This window comes from Acipenser ruthenus, chromosome 14 (genome assembly GCF_902713425.1).
Source record: "Acipenser ruthenus chromosome 14, fAciRut3.2 maternal haplotype, whole genome shotgun sequence".
Classification (NCBI taxonomy): Eukaryota; Metazoa; Chordata; class Actinopteri; order Acipenseriformes; family Acipenseridae; genus Acipenser; species Acipenser ruthenus.
The window spans coordinates 28732780-28753708 of NC_081202.1; the positions used below are offsets into that span (position 1 = coordinate 28732780).

Genomic DNA, 20929 nt, shown 5'->3' on the forward strand with positions numbered 1-20929 from the left:
TCACTCCTGTTTAAGAACATTTGTACAAGGTAACATGATCAGGCACGCCACTCGCTGTTAAAGACAAAGTACTGTGGCCCATATTTTCAAAGCATTCTTTAACTATTTTTTGAAAGAGGTAATACACCTGGTAATTTTACAAAACTAGAACTAAACAGCTAAGCAATATATTTTGAGCCTCAATGTATTTAGTGTTTCATGTTTTTACATTAACATGATTTCTTTCTCCTTTCGAAAAATAGGAGTTTATTACAGAACGGAGATGCTTAGAAAATATGGCCCTGTGTGGTTTAATGAAGATTGTATGCAGGGATACAGTAGAGATAAAAAATGTTGTTAATGAAATGTTAACCATATATGCAAAAACAAAATTCTTGAGCAGGGCATGAAGTTAAGGTCATGAAGGGCAAGGCAATGTTGCCTTTGTTGGGAGTGAAGATTCAGGGGCACCAAGGCAGTTCTAGGGGGCAAAAAGGCAAAATATAAATCCAATCCAAGGGCACCAAGGCGATTTCATACTCATTCATAAAACAAGAAAAAATAAATACAGAGAGCCTAGTATGTTGATGAAATAAATTCAGACAAACACAAATCAATGTTTTCTGAGTGATTCACATACTAATTGTTACATAAATAAAATATAGGTCACTTTTCAAATGAGTTATTCAAGCTGCAGTGTCTGCGCAACTGTAGTTTGCTAAACTGCTGTTACAAAACCTGAACAAACAACGCGGCTTTGAAAAAAAAGAACTCAAAATAGAAACTTCTTCAGGCAATGGAGAGTGCTGTACATAATGTTAGATGTTTACATTTGAGAGACTTTATACAGTTTCCCAGTTCTGGAAATTTACAGTTGCAAAGGATTTAGTTTTCTTATGGTGCATTGCTGAACACTCGATTCAGGAATAAAAAGGTATGCTGTTTTTAAGCATACATATTCTAACCTCTTTCGTGAAGGCACACGTTTTACTAATTAAAAAGCAGAACCATGTGAGTTAGTGAGAATGTATTACCAAAAATAAATGAAAAGAGAAATCGATGCACTTCTCAACATTGTGTTTCGTTCACTATTATGTTATCTCTCCTGCTCGTTTCACAGTGAGCTGCTACTTGAACCATCTCATGGCTACTTACTTTTTTTTGTGGTGTAAGAATTTGAGCAAAACTAATAATTATCTACCTATTGTGTGTTCATTTTTAGCGTGGGTGTTTTGGGGGAGAATAACACCAAATTACAAAACAGCAACAGTCATTGACATTTCTGTATAAATTAGCAATTTATATACACTGAAGACATGAAAAGAATCAGAAATGTATTGCACCGTTGCATTTTAAGTATTGCAATTTTAAGCCCATTCTCTCACAATTCAATTTAACTCTGTGTAATAAAGTCCTTTCTGCAGTACTTGACAACTGTAAATTCACATTAATATTGTAGCGTGCACAGTGGAAGGCTGCAGCAGGGCTGGTAGGTGACGTAATCACACACGAAGACATAAGCCCGATATACGCTCCTTGCAAAGGAGCCGGCTCTTTTGTACAGTGGAATCGGCGCTATGCTTTAGTGCGAGAGGTCCCGGGTTCGCGCCCTGCCTCTGCCTGTGTGTAGATTGCCTTGCCCTGTGTGATGTGCCTGCCTGCATTGACCGAGATTGCTACAATATTATTATTTTTGTCAGGGAAGAATTGTTAGGTAAATCCCAACACTTCGCTGCCGCTTTACAGCTCTTCTTCCTTCTTTGTTTTTAAACAATTTTCAGTTAGCATGGTTCTCACAGACAGTGAGGCAATTGCCGCCAGTGCCGTCGGTTATTTCGCGCCCTGCATGAGACAGGTGATTTTGAAAAATATTGTGTATGTCACACTTGCACTTCAGTAACATCTATGGCTCTTTGTTTCAATGGTTTTTTAATGAACCTCACATGAAGAACACATGTATTACAGGATTTTGTCCACTCCTCAAAATTAAACACAGAAAATAAAAATCCCTAGCTGTAATCTAAGAACCAGTCATCCATCCATTTGTGATGAAACTTGTATAAACATTCCTTGTTCTGGGGCTCCCGAGTGGCGCATCCAATAAAAGCACTTGCGTAGAGTGCAGGATGCGCCCTATAGTCTGGACGTCGCGAGTTCGAGTCCAGGCTATTCCTTTGCCGACCGAGGACGGGAGCTCCCAGGGGGCGGCGCTCAATTGGCCGAGCGCCGCCCGGGGGGAGGGAGGATTAGGTCGGCCAGGGTGTTCCCGGCTCACCGCGGACCAGCGACCCCTGTAGTCTGGCCGGGCGCCTGTGGGCTTGCCTGTAACCTGCCCCAGAGCTGCGTTGTCCTCCGACGCTGTAGCTCTTGGGTGGCTGCATGGTGAGTCCGCAGTGTGAAAAAAAGCGGTCGACTGACGGCACTCACTTCGGAGGACAGCGTGTGTTTGTCTTCGCCCTCCCGAGTCAGCGCAGGGGTGGTAGCGATGAGCTGAGCATAATAAAATAATTGGCCATTCCAAATTGTGAGAAAATAATAAAAAAATAATTGGCAACGACTAAATTTATAAAAAAAAAAAAACATCCCTTCTTGAGGATCTTGGTAATAGTGACCTACTTTTGTATGAGTTCTGCAAACTGAATACTAATTCTTAAGAACACATCTATTGTTATGTTGCCAGTGATAAGGAAATTATAATGGAATCAATTGCTTGTATATATATTGAAATTGTGCATAACTGGTGTCCTGCAGTGCAACATTTTGTATTGGTTTATTTATGTATTTGCTGTTTTATAGTTGTGGAGCCGGAGTGTGAGAAAAGCTCTGCCACCACCTTTTACTGGTACCGAGAGGCCCTGGATATCTCCAGCTCAATCACAGAAAGTGGAGGCCTCAACTGGAGGATGGCGGTCTGCTTGCTCGCTGCCTGGGTCATGGTGTGTCTCGCTATGATCAAAGGCATCCAGTCTTCTGGAAAAGTTAGTATTCTTTGTACTACTTTTACAGTTTCACACTATTCTGTTTCTGAACTTTTAGAGACATCAAAAAAAAGAAAAAACATACCTTATCAGCATCTTGCACTGTAGCTGTATCAACCTAACATTACAGTTTGCAATGACTTTTAAACCTATCATACAAAGACAGCCTTAAAGAGTAAGTATCAGGGTTCTGAAAAATACAGCGTTATACATCCCCACGTGTTGCTACAACTGTTTAAATAACGTACCTATACATTTTGTTTGTTAGCAATAAAAATAAAAATTACAGGTATGTTATTTAAACAGTTGGAGCAACATGTGGGGATGTGTAAGGCTATATTTATAGGTGAAGAAGAAAAGGCCATTAGGTCTGGAGGGAGGGAGTTTAGTTTGATGTTACCTAATTTATGCACATACCCTGAACTGGAACTAACACTTAGTGAAATACAGTAATAAAACAGATTTGCACACACCTGCTAGCACCGACTTCCAACTTGAATATATAGGCTGCTTTCTATTTGAAGTGTTTATGGTGATTCTTCATCATGTCATTTTTACACTTGAGCCAGAACAGGAAAGAGCATAGTAGTAGTTTCACTAGAAATACTTTAATTAACTCACATAACTGGTAGGCATGTGTTAATGTGTCAGTATGGCTGCTGCCTGGGTGGATAATTCCAAGGTACCTTTACTGGAGCCACTGGCTATTTCTAGAGGTTATGAAACCCAGATTTATCCAATACAGATTTTTTTTTTTTTGGTTTCACTGAATATTCCTGATGGCCTGAATACTCAAACTATCATGTCCAATCCCGCTTACAGTTATACCTAGATCCCATTTACAAATGACTCAGGACTGCATCTATTTAATACCAGACTGCCACTGAACTCACAGCTTCAAACTTTGCAGTCAAGAGCTGTAATCCTGCCGATCGGATGCCTCTTGCCCAGTATTTCACCAGAGGGATTAGGAAGCTCACTGTGTTTTTGCACTTGCACCACTCTTTGCCCACCTGGTAAGAAGCTGAATTAAATGCTGGCCATCTGTTTTTAATAGGCAGTTAAATAATGCAACCTATAATTAACAGGGGGTACTAATCAAGGCTGTTGTCGTTCAGGATATTTTTTGTAATTTTGGGATACTGTAACCTAAACACTATAATTTAAAAAGAAAAATCAACCTAGCCGAGACGTAAAACCAATGTCCTATTGTAAGTGACTCTGCATCAGCAGTTGTGATGCATAGTTCAACCTCTAGTCTCTGTAAGTCTCTTTGGATAAATGACCAATTAATTAATGAATTACATTTTCTCTTTAGGATTCCATGGTACTGTACAGTATGTGTGTGTGTGCATGATACTATTTTTTAAATGGTTTTTGCACATCAACAATGTTTAATGAGTTCACCCATATATTTTGCCTTGGGGCTGGAATTCCTAACATGAAATATTCCAGATTCTTCCCACTGGCACTTGCTTCTCTGCTGTGTATAAAGAGGACTGGGTTACGAAAATGAAGTGAATTAGTGCTTTTATGCACTCGTGATGTCATTTCTTTGAGCGTGCAATGGCAGCTGAATGTAATCTTATGACTATAATATTTTCCTTTAACAATTTTAACCTTCCAGCTGCATGCTATTCAGCTGACTGCCCCAAGGTGCAATATGTTGGGTTCAGGGCTGCGAAAAAGTACACAGGAACAAACATTGTTTTCATGCAAGTCAGAGGACTGTTGCTTGGGGTATAACAAAACACATATGTCCTGTTCATCATGTCTGAAGATACAAGATTAGTTCATATGCAGTACATACAAAGAGCACTAAAGGTACTTAAGGTCAAAATCCATCACAAACTCTTTTCAAAGCTTGCCCATGCTGTTTATTCCTTGTAATATTGTGGTAGTAGTAAACCAGGCACCTGAATTCCTCAATAAAGCTGCATATGCATACTATGTAGCCTTTTTAGGAAAAAGCAGGCATAATAAAACTTCTGTTGCACTTGTTAAGTCACCCCAACTGCTATTTCAGCTAACAACAAAATTATAAAATGAAATCTTTAAATATAGGCTTTGGGGTTTTTACACTACTAAACCCTCTTAATAAAACCATTGCATAACGTACATGCATTTAGTTTTATGGAAACCCCTTTACCGTTAATTGAACACTAACATTCCATGTAGATGATTTTAAATAGCTACCAAATATTGTAGCTGGCAGAGTAAGAGCTGATAGTGAATCTTTGTTTGAAAATCACAAACAGATGTTTTAACAATGTGTTCCCCGAAGAGCCTTGCAACAGAGAATTCCCACAGCAACAGCAGAAACTAATTAACATGAGCAGAGAAAGAAAGTGCAAATCAGCTTTTCAGAAGCCGATAAAAATAACACAGAGCATGTGCAGGGAAAAACATCCCCATTACAGTGTGTGCTGTCATTTACAGTCTTTCCAGTTTATGGATCATTCTGCAGTAAACATGACAAAATGGAAGTGGCTTCAGAAAACAAAATGCAAAATACCCCAGTTGACTTTGGATATATATTTTCAGCAATACATATTAGTCAGCAACAGGGTGAGAGGGAAGGGGTGCTAATACTGTTATGATGTTAAATTAAGTTTTGTTCGGTTACACCTACAATGTAGTTAAATCATGCGTTTACTCTCCTTCAGTGTTACATAGCAATGGTATGGTTGTATATAAACTATATCGTAATCAAATATCACAAAATCCCAATACAGGATATTTTAGAATATCCTAACTAAATGTTTCTGTTGATCATTATTTTTAGTTTTTACACCCTAGACTTCAGTGTTGCATGGAAGTGCTTCTGAAATGTATACACTAGTGTATATTCTTGATAGCCTATATTCTTGTATACTGCATTTTGGTCCATTAAAAATAAAAAAAAAACATCCTATAAACAAATATAGTGGTGTGGCAGTCTCATGACTATTCAAATACCTCCAGGATATGAATACTCTGCAAGATGAACATGAGAATGAAAACATAATTTTCACTATGTAGCCATTTAAGTTACACTGCTTTGTAAGAATCACAAAATATATAAGGCTAGATTGTTAAAACTATTTTCTACAATTTATTAATTCAATTCTTTCAGGAAGGAAAAACCCAGTAAACTAAATACCAAATAAAAAAAAGCTTGTAAACAGTCTTTATTTTATTTTTGGTGTTTGCTTTAGAATTGTAATCAGTGTTTTGTTTTTTTTTCAGAAAAAAAATATGCTAATGACAATTTGAGCAAATACCTTATGGAGTATCAGACGGGTGCTGACATTTGATTTGATAACATCTGAGTAAATCATAACCCCATTTGAAATCTTGATTACAGGGGTTCTGTGTGAACTCTGTCAGTTCCAAAGTAGCAGTACTGATTTCCTATTATCTAACAATTTCTACTCCATGTAAATTAAGAATGTTCTTTGAAATGTTTACATTGAATGAATATGTTATAGCTGTGACAGGCAATGACCTAATTATGTCTGTTCAGTGTCCTTTACTATTTTAAAAGCATCCTTGCCTACTGAGCAAGCCTTTGCCTTTGGATATTATTTAAGATTTTATCCTGTTGCTTTTATTATGTTTTTTTGAACTACTTAGTAAACCCCTAATCTTGATTTCCCTTTAAAAGGCATGCATACTATTTTAAAGAGCCTGCGATTGTAATTTCTGTCCCTCAAATGGGTGAGGTGCATCATGCTGTGTATGATAGCACATGTATTTGAGCAATGGGACGAATATTAAGAACGAATTCGCAATGTCTGCATCGTAAAGTAACAGTCATGCTGTGTGGGAAGGCTTATATCCAAATGTGATTGGTAATTAAAGAACATAGCTTGACTATTAAATCAGTGGCATGCCTACTTTGTGTGTGTGAATAATCTTGTTTTCACGATTCAAGCAAACCTTGATGTTGCTTCATTAAGCAGAGTTCCTAAAAGAGGTCATCCTTTACTACACACTCAAATATCCTGGGCCTGGAGGAATAGCCATTGTATTCAACAAGCAGGAAGCAACATGGTTGCAGAATGGAGTGGTTTGATTTTTGTTCTGATTTGCTAGGTTTTTAACAGTATATTTTCTGGGGTCTTTTCAAATAATTTAAATACTATGAAATCATAAACAAATTCTGGGTTTTTGTTTTTTCAATAAATATGTTTACCTCCAGTTTGTTTTCAAACACACTTTCCCTTGCCAAAGGTATGTACACATACCGAAAGGTTGGGAAGTTGGCTCTTTTGAGCAATATATATATATATATATACACACACACACTGTATATATAAAATTTACAGAGAAATAAACTAAAGAGACTTCACTGTTGAATGATTGATCAGTATAATCGTGACCTCTTCATTGACATATGCACGATAGACACTAGCACCATCTAAGATACTTGGGCTTTTCTAGCCTAGAGCTAAAGAACAACTCTTGAACTCAGGTGAAAGCACTCTAAAGTGTTACAGAACCCCACGCAGTTTTTACAAGAAGCACGTTACTTTACCTTTGCTGTACTGTGTTTTCCATATCACAGTCTTTTTAAAAATTATTATTATTTTTTTTTTTTACATATTCCCTATTTTTTTATATTCACACATTATAGGTAATTAAACTTGGGAATCTTGGTATTTTTTCAGCTTTTGCTCGGGAACATTCATCAGGAGAGAAACATCACAGTCTCCACTTCATGCTCCCTTATGCAACAATGATGGTACTCTGACTGAAATGAGTGGCATATTGTGGATACACTGCCATCCTTAGATATGTTTTTTTTTTCTCCTGGCGAATGCTTCCGAGTACATGTTGAAAAATGTATTACCTAGATTATTTATGACCCATGATGTGTGATTAAAAAAAATAAAAATAAAGTCGGCAATATGCTTAAAGATATAACGCTGCGAACGGACAACAAAGAGCACATCATGACACTTTAACGTTGACTTAAAAAACAGAATTTGAGTTAATTAGAAACACAGGAGCATAACAAGCTAAGGGGATAGTAAAAAAAAAAACTATAAAAATGAATTTTGAAGTGACTTTCTCTTAAATCACAATACTGAATAATTAACATGCTTTCATTTCTCTTTAACAAGGTGATGTACTTCAGCTCCCTGTTCCCTTACGTGGTCCTGATCTGTTTCCTGGTGAGGGCCCTCCTCCTAAAGGGATCTGTAGACGGGATCAGTCACATGTTCACCCCTAAGGTACTTGCTTATTATATTTTAAATACATTTTAAATTAAATATCTAATTAATTTGGGCTGTGTATCATTACCACATGCAGTTTGTATTAGTGTTGTTGTAAGAATCACTTGTGTGGAAATGTGAGTGAGGAATGGGTGGGTGACAGAGTGGCAAGAGACCTGGAATTAAACTATATTCAAAGAGTGGCAGTGGAGTTGATGCAATCACCACACATCTTTCTTCTCATCAACATCATTTTGCATTGCTAATTTCCAGATGTGGTACTTCTGATTTGCATCTGACCTATGCATTGGTTTAACACACCATACAAAATGCACTTGTCAAAGATTTCCTGGTACATGTTTGTGATTTTAAGATACTTGATTTTAAGAAACTTCTTACTTATAACTTTTGTCCATTAGGAATAGTAAGAATGATACTGTGTAATTGTTTCAATGTTGTATGGAGTTAAATGGGAGTATATTTCTGATGTATTTCATATGGACAGTGCTTCCAGAAGCACTTCAGGCTTACAGAAAAATCTTACATCTGAATAGTACAGTACATAAATCTGAAAACAGGAGAATGTAGGGGCCCCATAACTGTCATAAACAAACAACAAGTAACAATACAAAAAAGCAGACAACAAATCCCTCATTCCTCTTTAAATATTGTCTGCGTCACCTTATCTCTTTGCTGTTTGAGTATGTCCACTGTAGGAGGGTGGTGATCTAACCAGAGAGGATACAGTATGTGATCCTATGCTGTCTAGGAGACAAGCTTTCCAGCTAGCCTAGGGCAATAATCCTTCTGCTTTTTTCTTTGGACGTCATAAAAAGAGGAGAAATACAAAGACCTTCTTGCTTATGAAATGGATACCATGAATGAAACCAGACCAGACTTCTGAATACCATTCATCAGTATTCTGTCTGTAGCTTTTCATTTTGGGAAGGGTTGTAGCTGGATCTATGCCCTAATGCTGTCTGCAGTACCACCTTGTGGTAAACAGCTAGAATTTCCTGTTTATTTCAGGCTGTTTAGACCATTCAGAATTTAAATAGTAGATTATACACTAGATTATAATACATTGGTGTCAATATACATGAATATAAACCTTTAACTTAATCCTAACATTAAAGTAATTATCAGATTGCAAAACTGACATTCATTCCCCCCAGCAGGATGATTCAAATATCATTTTCTATACAAAAGGTAACTATTCAAGTGTTGATGTTCCGAGAGCATTTAGTTCTCATTAAATCAACAAACAGACATGCCTCTACATAAGCCCAGAATTAATTACCACACATAATACAAATATGTATCATTTGTCATTCAAACCTTTACTATCAATATGTTCTCCAAACAGCTTGAAATTATGCTTGAGCCCAAAGTGTGGCGTGAGGCAGCGACTCAAGTGTTCTTTGCTCTTGGCCTTGGATTTGGGGGAGTCATCGCTTTCTCCAGCTATAACAAGCGTGATAACAACTGCCACTTCGATGCCGTGCTGGTGTCCTTCATCAACTTCTTCACCTCGGTCTTGGCCACGCTGGTGGTGTTCGCTGTTCTCGGTTTCAAGGCAAACATCATGAATGAAAAGTGTGTTGCTCTGTAAGTATGCACATACCTTGGCTTTAAGAAGGTATTTTCTTTTTTTAACGTTTTGACTTTTTTTTTAAATTATTATTATTGTACACTCTATAAAGTGGTACAGAACCCCCTGCAGTTCTTACAAGAAGCACATTAGCTTTGCTGTATCCCGTGTTGGCCGTATCACAGCATTTTCAACATGTTTCCGATAGTCTTGGTATTTTTATATTCACACATCATAGGTAAATAAACTAGGGAATATTTTTTTTTTTTACTTTTACTTTTAAATTTCACCAGGAGAAAGAGATTATTTTTTGTGTATGTAGATAATGCTCTCTCCTGTCGCTCTAACTGAAATCAGTAGCTTATTGTAGGGACAGAAAAATCTAGATACACTGCGATCCTTAAAAGATTGTTTTTGGCTCCTCGTGAACACTCCTGAATAAATGTTCAGAAATGTGTAGCCCAGTCAATCAATCACCCATTCTGTATGATTAAACATTTTGAAATTGTTCACAAATATGACGTTGCGCTATGGACAACACAGGATGTGGCAAAGGTAATGCTTTTATTGTAGACTTTGCAAGGTGTGCTGTAACACTAACATCAAGCCATCTAAGTATGACATGTAGTACTGTAGGCTACATCAGCTTGTTCAAGTGTGACAAATCCCTTTCTCATAACTTGAACAAATTCATGGGAAGCTATTGGGATTTAAGGTAATTTACATGATAGCTGTTCAGACAGAGGCCTTTCTAAAGTGATTGTTTATGTTACTGCTTCAGTATACTAATGTAAAGCTTAATGTAAGAAAATAAGTCAAATAGTCAAACATGTATCTACTTAGTATCTTAAGTTTTACGTAATTGTTGATTTAATGTTGCTTCCTAGTAACGTCTCAATCAGAACAAGTCCATAGACTGAAATCGGACTGCAGATTATTTTTACTGATTTGTTTTTCTTTATCTTGAAACACTAACAGAAACACTGAGAAGATTATTGGCTTCCTGAACAGTGGCGTTCTCAGCCATGACCTCATTCCTCACCACATGAACTTCTCCAGTATTAATACAGAAGACTACCATCAAATGACAGACATTTTCAAAGGAGTGAAGGAAACAGAGTTTTCTTCTCTGGGGCTTGACCCGTGCGATATCAAGGACGAACTGAACAAGGTTAGAAAAAGGGAGAGCTGAGGGGTTAACTTGTGGTACTATATTAGAGTCTGAACTTCTTAATATATGCCAGCCAAACCATACTGTTGCATAATACAGCATCATAGACAAGTGATAACAAAAAAGCATGACGCTTTAGCAGTTTCAGGTGCTGGGAGAAAATATTATTGTTTCTGACTATTACACTATGTTGATTCAAAAACCTTTTCTGAAGATTCCCTCATTCATACCTAGAAGTCTAAGACTGAACCCACAGCACTGATCACAATAGAGGTACAAGAGATAATTAAATATAATTAGGATTAGGAATAGGTACATCAAGTTGCTATGGAAGAGAGCTACAGGGAGTTCACTATATATGTTAAAGAGGGATACATTGAGGGCTCCTGAGTGGTGCATCCAGTAAAAGCACTCGCGTAGAGTGCAGGATGCGCCCTATAGCCTGGATGTTGCCGGTTCAAGTCCAGGCTATTCCTTTGCCAACCGAGGACGGGAGCTTCCAGGGGGCGGCACACAATTGGCTGAACGCCACCCGGGGGAGGGAGGGTTAGGTCGGCCAGGGTGTCCTCGGCTCACTGCGCACCAGCGACCCCTGTGTTCTGGCCGGGCTCCTGTGGGCTTGCCTGTAAGCTGCCCAGGGCTGCGTTGTCCTCCGACACTGTAGCTCTGGGTGGCTGCATGGTGAGTCTGCAGTGTGTAAAAAAGCGGACGGCTAACGGCACACGCTTCGGAGGACAGCGTGTGTTTGTCTTTGTCCCTCCCGAGTTAGTGCAGGGGTGGTAGCGGTGAGCTGAGCTAAACAAAATAATTGGACACTACTAAATTGGGGAGAAAATAAAAAAAAAACTAATTGGCGACTACTAAATCTGTTAAAAAAAAAAAAAGAGGGATACATTAGTCTTTTGAAGTGTAAAATAAAACACATTTTTTGTTGTTTCTGGTATACAGGCTGTCCAAGGCACAGGCTTGGCTTTCATTGCCTTTACTGAAGCCATGACTCACTTCCCTGCTTCCCCATTCTGGTCAGTGATGTTCTTTCTGATGCTGGTCAATCTCGGCCTTGGGAGCATGTTTGGGACCATTGAAGGAATTATCACTCCTCTTGTAGATACCTTCAAAGTGCGCAAAGAGTTTCTAACAGGTTAGTACATGTGCAGCTGTAGCTACAGTACATTTCAATATTGTTTTGGATATCCACATTTAGCCTGCTTCCCTGGATGTCTTACAAGACCCATCGCTGTTTGGTTTTGGCTATAATGTTTTGGTCTTGTTTTTAATGAGGGCTTTTCCAGAAATAAAGACAACGTAATGAATTGAAAAAGAAATACTACATGCAACATTATTGTGTAGCATTACAGCGTCCTTTTAATAGACAGACATAAAGGCATGCACTGCTGTGCAAACGTCTTAGACATAAGCATTTTTCTACTCTGATGCATTATGAGCAGCAACAATTTACTCAAAGCCTCCACTAGTGTTTTCTACTATTATAACAACCTTGACTTGCATAAAGAAGGAAATACATTGAGTGAAATAGCTTGCATCACTTGATTTTCAAGGTGTGGCATCCGAAGCATCTGTAATTGACAAACCCAGGACTGTCTAACAAGCTGTCTAACAAGGATGAGCAATACTTGAAGATATTGAATTGACAATAGAACTGGCAGAAGGCACAGGTGTTGTTGTCCATCCATCCAAACTGTCCAAAGCACCTTTGACCATTGTTCCATAGTCCAGTTTCTGTGTTCTTGTGCATATTTTAGCCTTTTAGTCTCATTCTCCTTTCTTAACAGAGGTATTCTTACTGCAACACATCCTTTAAGTCCTGATTTCAAGAGTGACCTTTGTACTGTTGATTTGATGGACAACGACACCTGTGCCTTCTACCAGTTCTGTTGTTCTTGAAAGAAGAATAAGTGTGTTTTATTGTTGGTATGAATACACACTCCAACTCTAACTCATTTTTGTCATTTAACAAAATAGTCCATCATTAAATGGCCATTTGATCTTATTATGCATCATACAATTAGCCCATCATGATACTGCAATACATATCGTATCGTGACATTAGTGTATTGTTACAAACCTATTCGCCAACTCCTTTCAACTTAGAGTGCACCCTTATTATTTCCCTTGAGGTTATTTTCCTTGAACCTCTGTTATTACTATACATGTTACATCCATTGCATCTTGCTTTTCCTGATTATGTATCAGATTTTAAGGACTTGCTTTTTTATTTCAGTTGGCTGCTGTCTTCTGGCTTTTAGTATTGGCCTCATCTTTGTGCAGCGGTCTGGAAATTACTTTGTGGCCATGTTTGACGATTATTCTGCCACCCTGCCGCTTTTGATTGTGGTCGTTCTGGAGAATATTGCTGTTGCTTGGGTCTATGGAACAGACAAGTATGTGCAGTATAGTTCTTTATTTGCTAATGTGACACATTTAAATGACCTGTATACATGTACAGTGCATGCCAGTGTAGTGCCCTTGCATGTAAAAGTGAATCAGCTATATCAGAGATGTAAGTAGGTGGTGTCCCTAAGGTTTTAAAAGCAGTTTCCCTACACTTTATTAGCTATAGTGCTGTTTTCATTACTCCCCTTTTTTTGCCTTCCAGTTATAAAGATGTTTCTTCACTGATGGCACAACACAATAGAGAATCTCTCTCATCTATATTATTCTTAAGACTAAAATCTTAAGACCAACAAAGGCCTTCAGACCAGACCCTTAGTGTCATACATTCACAGATGTTAAGAGCCAACAGTATTTTTCAAAATTTTAAGTTGAAATTAACAATCGGACAGTGAAAAAGGGACTAAATAAAGGAGGGCAAATTATTTTTGTGACTGAGGTTAAATTATTAATGAAAACTGACAATAACAGTTAGGAGTTTCTGCAGTTTTAGACTTTGGGTTAGATTCTCAAAGCTATTTACTTCAAAACAGATACAGTTACCAAACCAGAAAGTTTAATTTTGTGGATGAAGCTGTTTCTTATTTATTTTAGAATTGCAAACAGGGTAGAGTCCCTGATTAGCTCATGCAGTTAAAGCATTGCCACTGTGAACGCAGGATGAGTCATACAGCTTGGACAGCGCCAGTTTGTGTCCGGGCTGTGCAAAGAGGCCGAACTTTGCTGGTGACTCCAAAGTGGGCGTCACATTGGCTGTGACACTCCCGGGGTGGGGATGGGAAACCGGCAGGGACTCATTGTCCTTATCACGCACCAGTGACCCCTACTGGCCAGACACCGAGCACATTCAGAGTGCATAAAAAGCAGGGCTGATCTCTGTTCTCCGGGATCGGTAGCCCACCCATCTCTGGATTACTCGGCGTAAAAGCGATTCTGGCTTTAGGCTTGTGAGATTGGAGGACGCTCACATGCCTGCAGAACATCTGTGTTGTGTGGGGACTCGTTGCGGTGAGGAGAAAAAACAGAATTGGACATTCCAAATTGGGGGAAAAAATAAATCAAAATAATAATTGGTCATTAAAAAAAAAGAAAAAAAAAGAATTTCAAATGGTGTTTTTGTTTTTATTTCAGAAAAAGATAAAGCCAATGACAGTAAATAGCACTGAGAATATAGACCTTTGCGTGTGTCTGTGGTTGCTGGAACGTTAAGGAGAGACCCCATAGTGGTGCAAAACTATGGTCTTGAGGTCCATTCCAGTCTAGGTCTTTGTTCCATTCAGGTTGTTAATTGACCTTTTATAATAATTTACATGACAGCCACAAACAGTTGCCTGTCAAAATCAACCTGTCCATTGTTCTAAACTTTAGGAACTGAATTTACAACTTCACCAGCCTAAATTAATTTGTGTCGCAACTGTTGTTGTTAAAAGCTGGGCTCTTTCCTTTTACAGGTTTTTTGAGGATCTCAAAGACATGCTTGGATTCTCACCATACCGATTCTACTACTACATGTGGAAGTATGTGTCTCCTCTGGTTTTACTTGCGTTGTTGGCAGCCAGTATAATCCAGATGGGAATGAATCCCCCGACTTACAGTGCTTGGATTGGAGAGTTGGTGAGTACTTAACAATTCACACTTAAAACTGTTTATTTTAAAGGACTGGAGACTCTCTTAATCTTGACTTGTTTTTAATATGCAGTATGTTCAAATCAACCAACCACAAAACAGTGTGTTTTTTTAAAATCCATCAACAATGAAGCAATGTTGCTTCATATCCAATTATCATGTTTACTCATCCATGGAGTGCATTATTATGTTCCTCTGCAGTTCCTGTTTCAAATGTATTTGCTCTCTTATTCTAATGCCTGCTGACACAGGAATACCACAGATTGGCCTATTTACTGCACTGACAGCATCAGTGTTGAGATTTTAATAATCTGTTGCTGAACATTGTTCAGGAGAGAGAAGTGTCTTCAATAAAATCATATTTGTTCTTTAACTCTAGGCTGTTGAAAAAACGCTGAGCTATCCACCATGGGGTCTGGCTATGTGCGTGACCTTGGTGGCCTTTGCAATCCTGCCAGTCCCTGTTGTCTTCATCCTCCGTTACTTCAACCTGATCGAGGAAGACTCTAACAGCCTCTCAGCTGTGTCCTACAAGAAAGGGAGAATCATACAGGAGAATTCCAGCCCTGAAGACGATGACACCAGTCTCATAGAGGGCAGGACTCCAAATGAGGTGCCTTCCCCAATGCCTGGCAAAAGCATCTACCGAGAGCCGAGTAGCTCCACAACTACGGACCTGGACACTGCCCCGAATGGCCGTTATGGAATTGGATATCTGATGGCTGACATGCCTGACATGCCAGAATCTGACTTGTAATCCCAGCTGTTGTTTCCGTGGCATATTTTAATGTATATACAGTATGCGTACACTTAGTTTGTCTCTATAGAGAGTCCGTATATATATATGTTAACGGTATATCTTGTAGATAAACTTTAGCCCTTGTTATGTACCGTATGTATACTCATTTCCTATCCTCCCTTCCTCCAAAAAAAGAAGAGCTACTAGTTTTGCTATAGACTGGTTGTATATATTAATTTTGCAGCAATATTCCCAGCTCTCGCTCTGAAAAAAAACAAAAAAGAAAAAAACAGAAATATGCTTGGCTCACAGTAGGCCGCACAAGGATTTTGTCAAGAACTGAGCAAATATATTCAAAGATATTCTTTTTGTGGATTAACAATACAGTACCACAGAACATGCTGGCATTCAAAGCTGATCATTCTCTAAAAACCTGTGCCTAACAACTTCTGATATTTATTGTTTATAGAATACTATGTGGGTTAGTATATTTATATTGTATTCTGTAAATATATATAATATATATTTATCTGAATTGTTTGAAATGTAAAAGGTCGCTTTTGTCTGGCGTGCTGAGATTTTGAACGGTTGTTTTTTTATGTTACAACTAATGTATTGTCACAGTAAAGCATTCTCAATCCTGTAAAAAAAAGTTTGCATTATGCTTAAAAGCGCTACATGTCTATTTTTTTCAAATGCAATTAAATATGAATTAATGACCAAAACTTTTCTCCTCGCTTGATCTTTTTTTTAGGTATATACATTATTTTTCCAAAGTAAATTAGGAAAAATGTAGAAACCCTCTTAACTATTAAGCTACATACATATATCATTTGATCAGATAAAGGGGATGCAGGGAATAGAGGTTACACCAACATCAACTTAAATCCACTGATAAGATATTAATCATAGGTTTTGTAATGACCTCATTGTGTTTCACTGATATAGAAGCAGTACAACTATCAATAATCATCAATATTGAAAAACAGACATTATATTTGAAAACAAATTGCATTGAGAGTAGTGAAGACGAGACACCAGTAAAAGGTTTTACTTCTTGTTAAATTACATTAAATTAATTGGCTGCTTCTTCTCGTATCTACACCACGATTGACCATTTTTCTACACATGCTTTTGCCCATTTGTTGTTCTTTGCAAGGTCATTGATTGTCCATGTGCCTTCGAGCAGCGGACACTGCAGCAGCTGTTGCATAGTAGGAGGCAGTGTGGTCCAGTGGTTAAAGTCCAGGGCTTGTAACCAGAAGGTCACCGGTTCAAATCTCACTTCTGCCACTGACTGACTCACTGTGTGACCCTGAGCAAGTCACTTAACCTCCTTGTGCTCCATCCTGCGGATGAGATGTTAAATCAATATCCTATTGTAAGTGACTCTGCACATAATGCACAGCTCACAGCCTACCTCTGTAAAGCGCTTTGTGATGGTGGTCCACTATGAAAGGCACTATATAAAGATTTTATTATTATTATAGTCTGAGGCTCAGCGCCGCAATCACAGGTGATTGAGCAGGTGGTATAGCCTCACTTTCTCATTGCTTCCTCCGAGCCTCAGCCCCTGGTGGTAAGGACTCGGCTGCTGGTATATCAATTTTTTCAGCATCAGATATGGTCTCTAGCCTCTCATTGGCTATATGGTCCCTTTTGCATGTCCATGATTTTATTTTTGTCACAAAATGTTGTTCTGGCATACTTAATCACACATCCATTATCCACCTGAAATTCATGCTACTTTTGCCAATTCTAAAATAATGTTATTCCCCTTCCCTAGAACTATGGGTCTGCTGCAGTAGATCAATCCAGGTGTTTGTTGTAAAAGGTGTGGCAGGTGGCCCTAAAGTAATGCACTAATTTAGCTTTTTTTTGTTTTTTTGTTACTGTACTTATTGCTGGAGTCATTGTTGAATATTCTTTATTCCAAAGAGCAATAACTTAATAAATCTGATATTTCACAAACTTTAATTAAAACAAATAAACATTAAACTAACTTTTTGCTGAAAGCTGTTATGATATGGTAAGAGATTTGACTTGTAGCAGTAATTTACCCATAAATTGATTGGGTACTGAAACTCGCTAAATTGGCAGGAAGTTGAGCACAGTTGAATGAAACATTTGTTAATTTATTCCCCTTAAAATCATGAATGGGAATAGCAAAATCAGGTTATAACAGATAACTGTTATTAAGAAAAAAACATTTCAGTGATACATAATAGTAAGTAATACTTTTACATGGTTTACTGCAATAAGCACAAAATTGTATGCATTTGCCCTTATGTTGTAGTACATCCCCTAATAATGCAGTAAATTAGAAATGTTGATTATTTGTCCAACCCTCTTATTGTTAGTCAGTAATGCGTCAGTCGTCATCCTACAATGAAAAGCCGCTTCAGCACCTTCAAGGTCTAAAGGTATCCTTTCACTTAAGTACCCTCTCCAGATCTTAGATAAAAAAAAATAATAACATCTCATGAGGTGAGGATAAAAATGTAGGAAACACATAACAATCAATTTTAAAGAGAATGTAATATCAAGGAAATATCTGCCTTGAAACATTGATGGTGATGAAGAAACCTTTACCTGACAGAAATATGAACACTATCAAGCAGTTAATGCTACAAGGATCTGTGCCCACACCCTCTGCAGTGAAGGGGTTGTTTACCTGACAGAAATATGAACACTATCAAGCAGTTAATGCTACAAGGATCTGTGCCCACACCCTCTGCAGTGAAGGGGTTGTTTACCTGACAGAAATATGAACACTATCAAGCAGTTAATGCTACAAGGATCTGTGCCCACACCCTCTGCAGTGAAGGGGTTGTTTACCTGACAGAAATATGAACACTATCAAGCAGTTAATGCTACAAGGATCTGTGCCCACACCCTCTGCAGTGAAGGGGTTGTTTACCTGACAGAAATATGAACACTATCAAGCAGTTAATGCTACAAGGATCTGTGCCCACACCCTCTGCAGTGAAGGGGTTGTTCCTCAGTGCAGTGGCCCCAGCCACTAAAAAAGAAATAAATAAATAACATTCTTAGCTGGAAAAGTGCAACCTGAAACACTGGGTTATAAGGTTACATTTTGAAAGGTTCCCTTACGTGTGCCAAATATGATTGCTCATATTGAGAAAGGGCACTTAATTGAGCACAAACACTCAAGGGTTGTTTATGAACATGTCATTTTATATATGTCTGAGCATTATAGAATGGTCAGATGAATATAGCTGTAGGGGTGCATGCCTAACATGACATCACACCAATGTGACCTTGTAAATGACTGCTTATTCTACACATATGAACAGCCAGCTGTGGGTTTTGGGGTCTTTTGGATAAACAGCTTGTTTTAAAAAATCTAATTGTGTCTGTTTTGTAAAAAGATAAAAATACAATAAGAACTTCTGCTAGTTGGGCATAAGAGTTTCAGGTGACATTTTGTGCAAGCATTCACACTGTAAACACAGGGCTCGTTTCTCAGTTCTATGCAGCAGGGGGCGGCAAAATACTGTTGCAATATTTTCATCTGCTGCAGAACTGGCTTTATTTTCACAGTACTGAAGTTCAAGTTTAACTTCTATTTTTTTCCAGTTTTTAGGAAGAACTTCCACTTAATGAGAATCTTGAGATTAGTTAAGAGACCTTCAGTTAGATTACTAAATTATTTGTTTCCAGTTGTTTCCCCCCAATCATGGCACTGTGGGATTGAAGCATTTGTTAAAATGAGACAATTACATATACAAATAAATAATTAACAGCTAGCTACTAACTGGGCAGTGTTGTTCTCAACCAATAGTAATGCTGAATGTCAAACATGATTGTTTTTGACACAAACTGAGCTCAATGTGTGTGTCACAAAAAACAACTAATGTTGTTTGTATTTTTTCTGTAAACCATTGTTAACTGGTGTGAGTCTTATTGTGTGGATTCACTCAAAATGATTCGCTCAATACAAAAAACAGTCAGTTTAATACCAATACTTTATTAGACATAAAAGGCATAATTACTAATTTCTGAGACACAGAGTGTAGCAGTCTTCTTTTTTTCCTCTGGTCTAACAAAAGAGCTCTCAATAAGCCTTTTTATACCCAACCTGTGGTTGCATCATTCTTCAACAATTCTTTCTTTTAGTAACTCTTCTCCAGTACAGCTTGGTTTCCTCTTGTACCTTTTCTCTCTTGGTCCTTCTACTTTTCTAAGATAAACACAATCCATGCATTTGACACACGCCCTGCTAATAAGATATATAGCAAAACACAGACATTGGTACAGAAGAGTACAAGACACTGACAATATATCATACCTGAATAAGGAATGTGTCCTTATCAGTAACTTTCCACGAGCTTGCCTTTACATTGAGTTAAAGAAAATACCCAGGCAAAGCATAGCAGCATATCATTTTTCAGATCCCAGCAGACCTCTGATTTCTATATGAGTGCCCTTTCATTTCGTCTTTGCTTTCTCTCAACAAGGAGTATGAGTACCTGAGTTCATACTGCCAAATACAGATTCCTGGAAACACGTACTAAGAAACTGGTTTAAAAAAATAAATAATGCTGGACTATCAAGGATCCTTTAGACAGTCAGCTAATACTGTCCTTATCACTAGCATTTTCTAGATAGCATAACATTAAGAGTTTTCACAAATATTACTGCATGCTGAGAGTCCAAGCAAACATTTTAAAAATGATCTTATTGAAAGTATTGAGTAAAGTGAAAGATACAGTTTCACCAAGATCAAATGAAAAAGACAGTGTGCCAATAGTGTATACGCTTTCCAATGCAATGGAAAATGTGGTTAAATTAAGCAATCATGAAGATAGCTATACAGCAAAGAAAAACAGAACTGTGGTAGTTTAACTGTAAAATGCTGCTATTTCAAAGGGAGAGCAGGAAAAAAAGTATTAAAATAAGAAACTTGAGTATCAGCTATTGAGCAGTTTAACCATTATTTATTCTCACATATGTAATGAATCAGTCCCTATTACTTTTTTTATTTCATTTTCTCAGCAAAACCTTTAGGCTACACAGTAAAAGGACCGCTTTTGTGTAGAAGTTCTAAAATAAGTTCTTGTTTTTATTTAACTGAAAATTGCCAAATGTTGTTTGTGGCAACATTCTATTTTGGGGTAGACGTACTAAAGTGTTGCGCCTGTCGCAAACCAGTTCCAAACAAGTCTATAGGTGAAATGTACTAGACATGCGCAATGCTGTTAGCGACTT

The 20929-nt window shown here is 37.9% G+C and overlaps 1 protein-coding gene across 1 annotated transcript in view; it reads left to right on the plus strand.

Annotated features, from left to right (window-relative positions):
• Positions 1-16422, plus strand: part of slc6a15 (solute carrier family 6 member 15) — a 35508-nt gene extending 19086 nt beyond the window's left edge. Inside the window, exons 5-12 of the mRNA XM_034033456.3 lie at positions 2776-2957; positions 8066-8176; positions 9525-9766; positions 10728-10920; positions 11869-12061; positions 13163-13322; positions 14784-14946; positions 15338-16422. Coding sequence (XP_033889347.2) covers positions 2776-2957; positions 8066-8176; positions 9525-9766; positions 10728-10920; positions 11869-12061; positions 13163-13322; positions 14784-14946; positions 15338-15715 — 1622 coding nt within the window. The 3' untranslated portion in view covers positions 15716-16422. The remainder of the gene's footprint in view (positions 1-2775; positions 2958-8065; positions 8177-9524; positions 9767-10727; positions 10921-11868; positions 12062-13162; positions 13323-14783; positions 14947-15337) is intronic.
• Positions 16423-20929: the final 4507 nt, after the last annotated feature.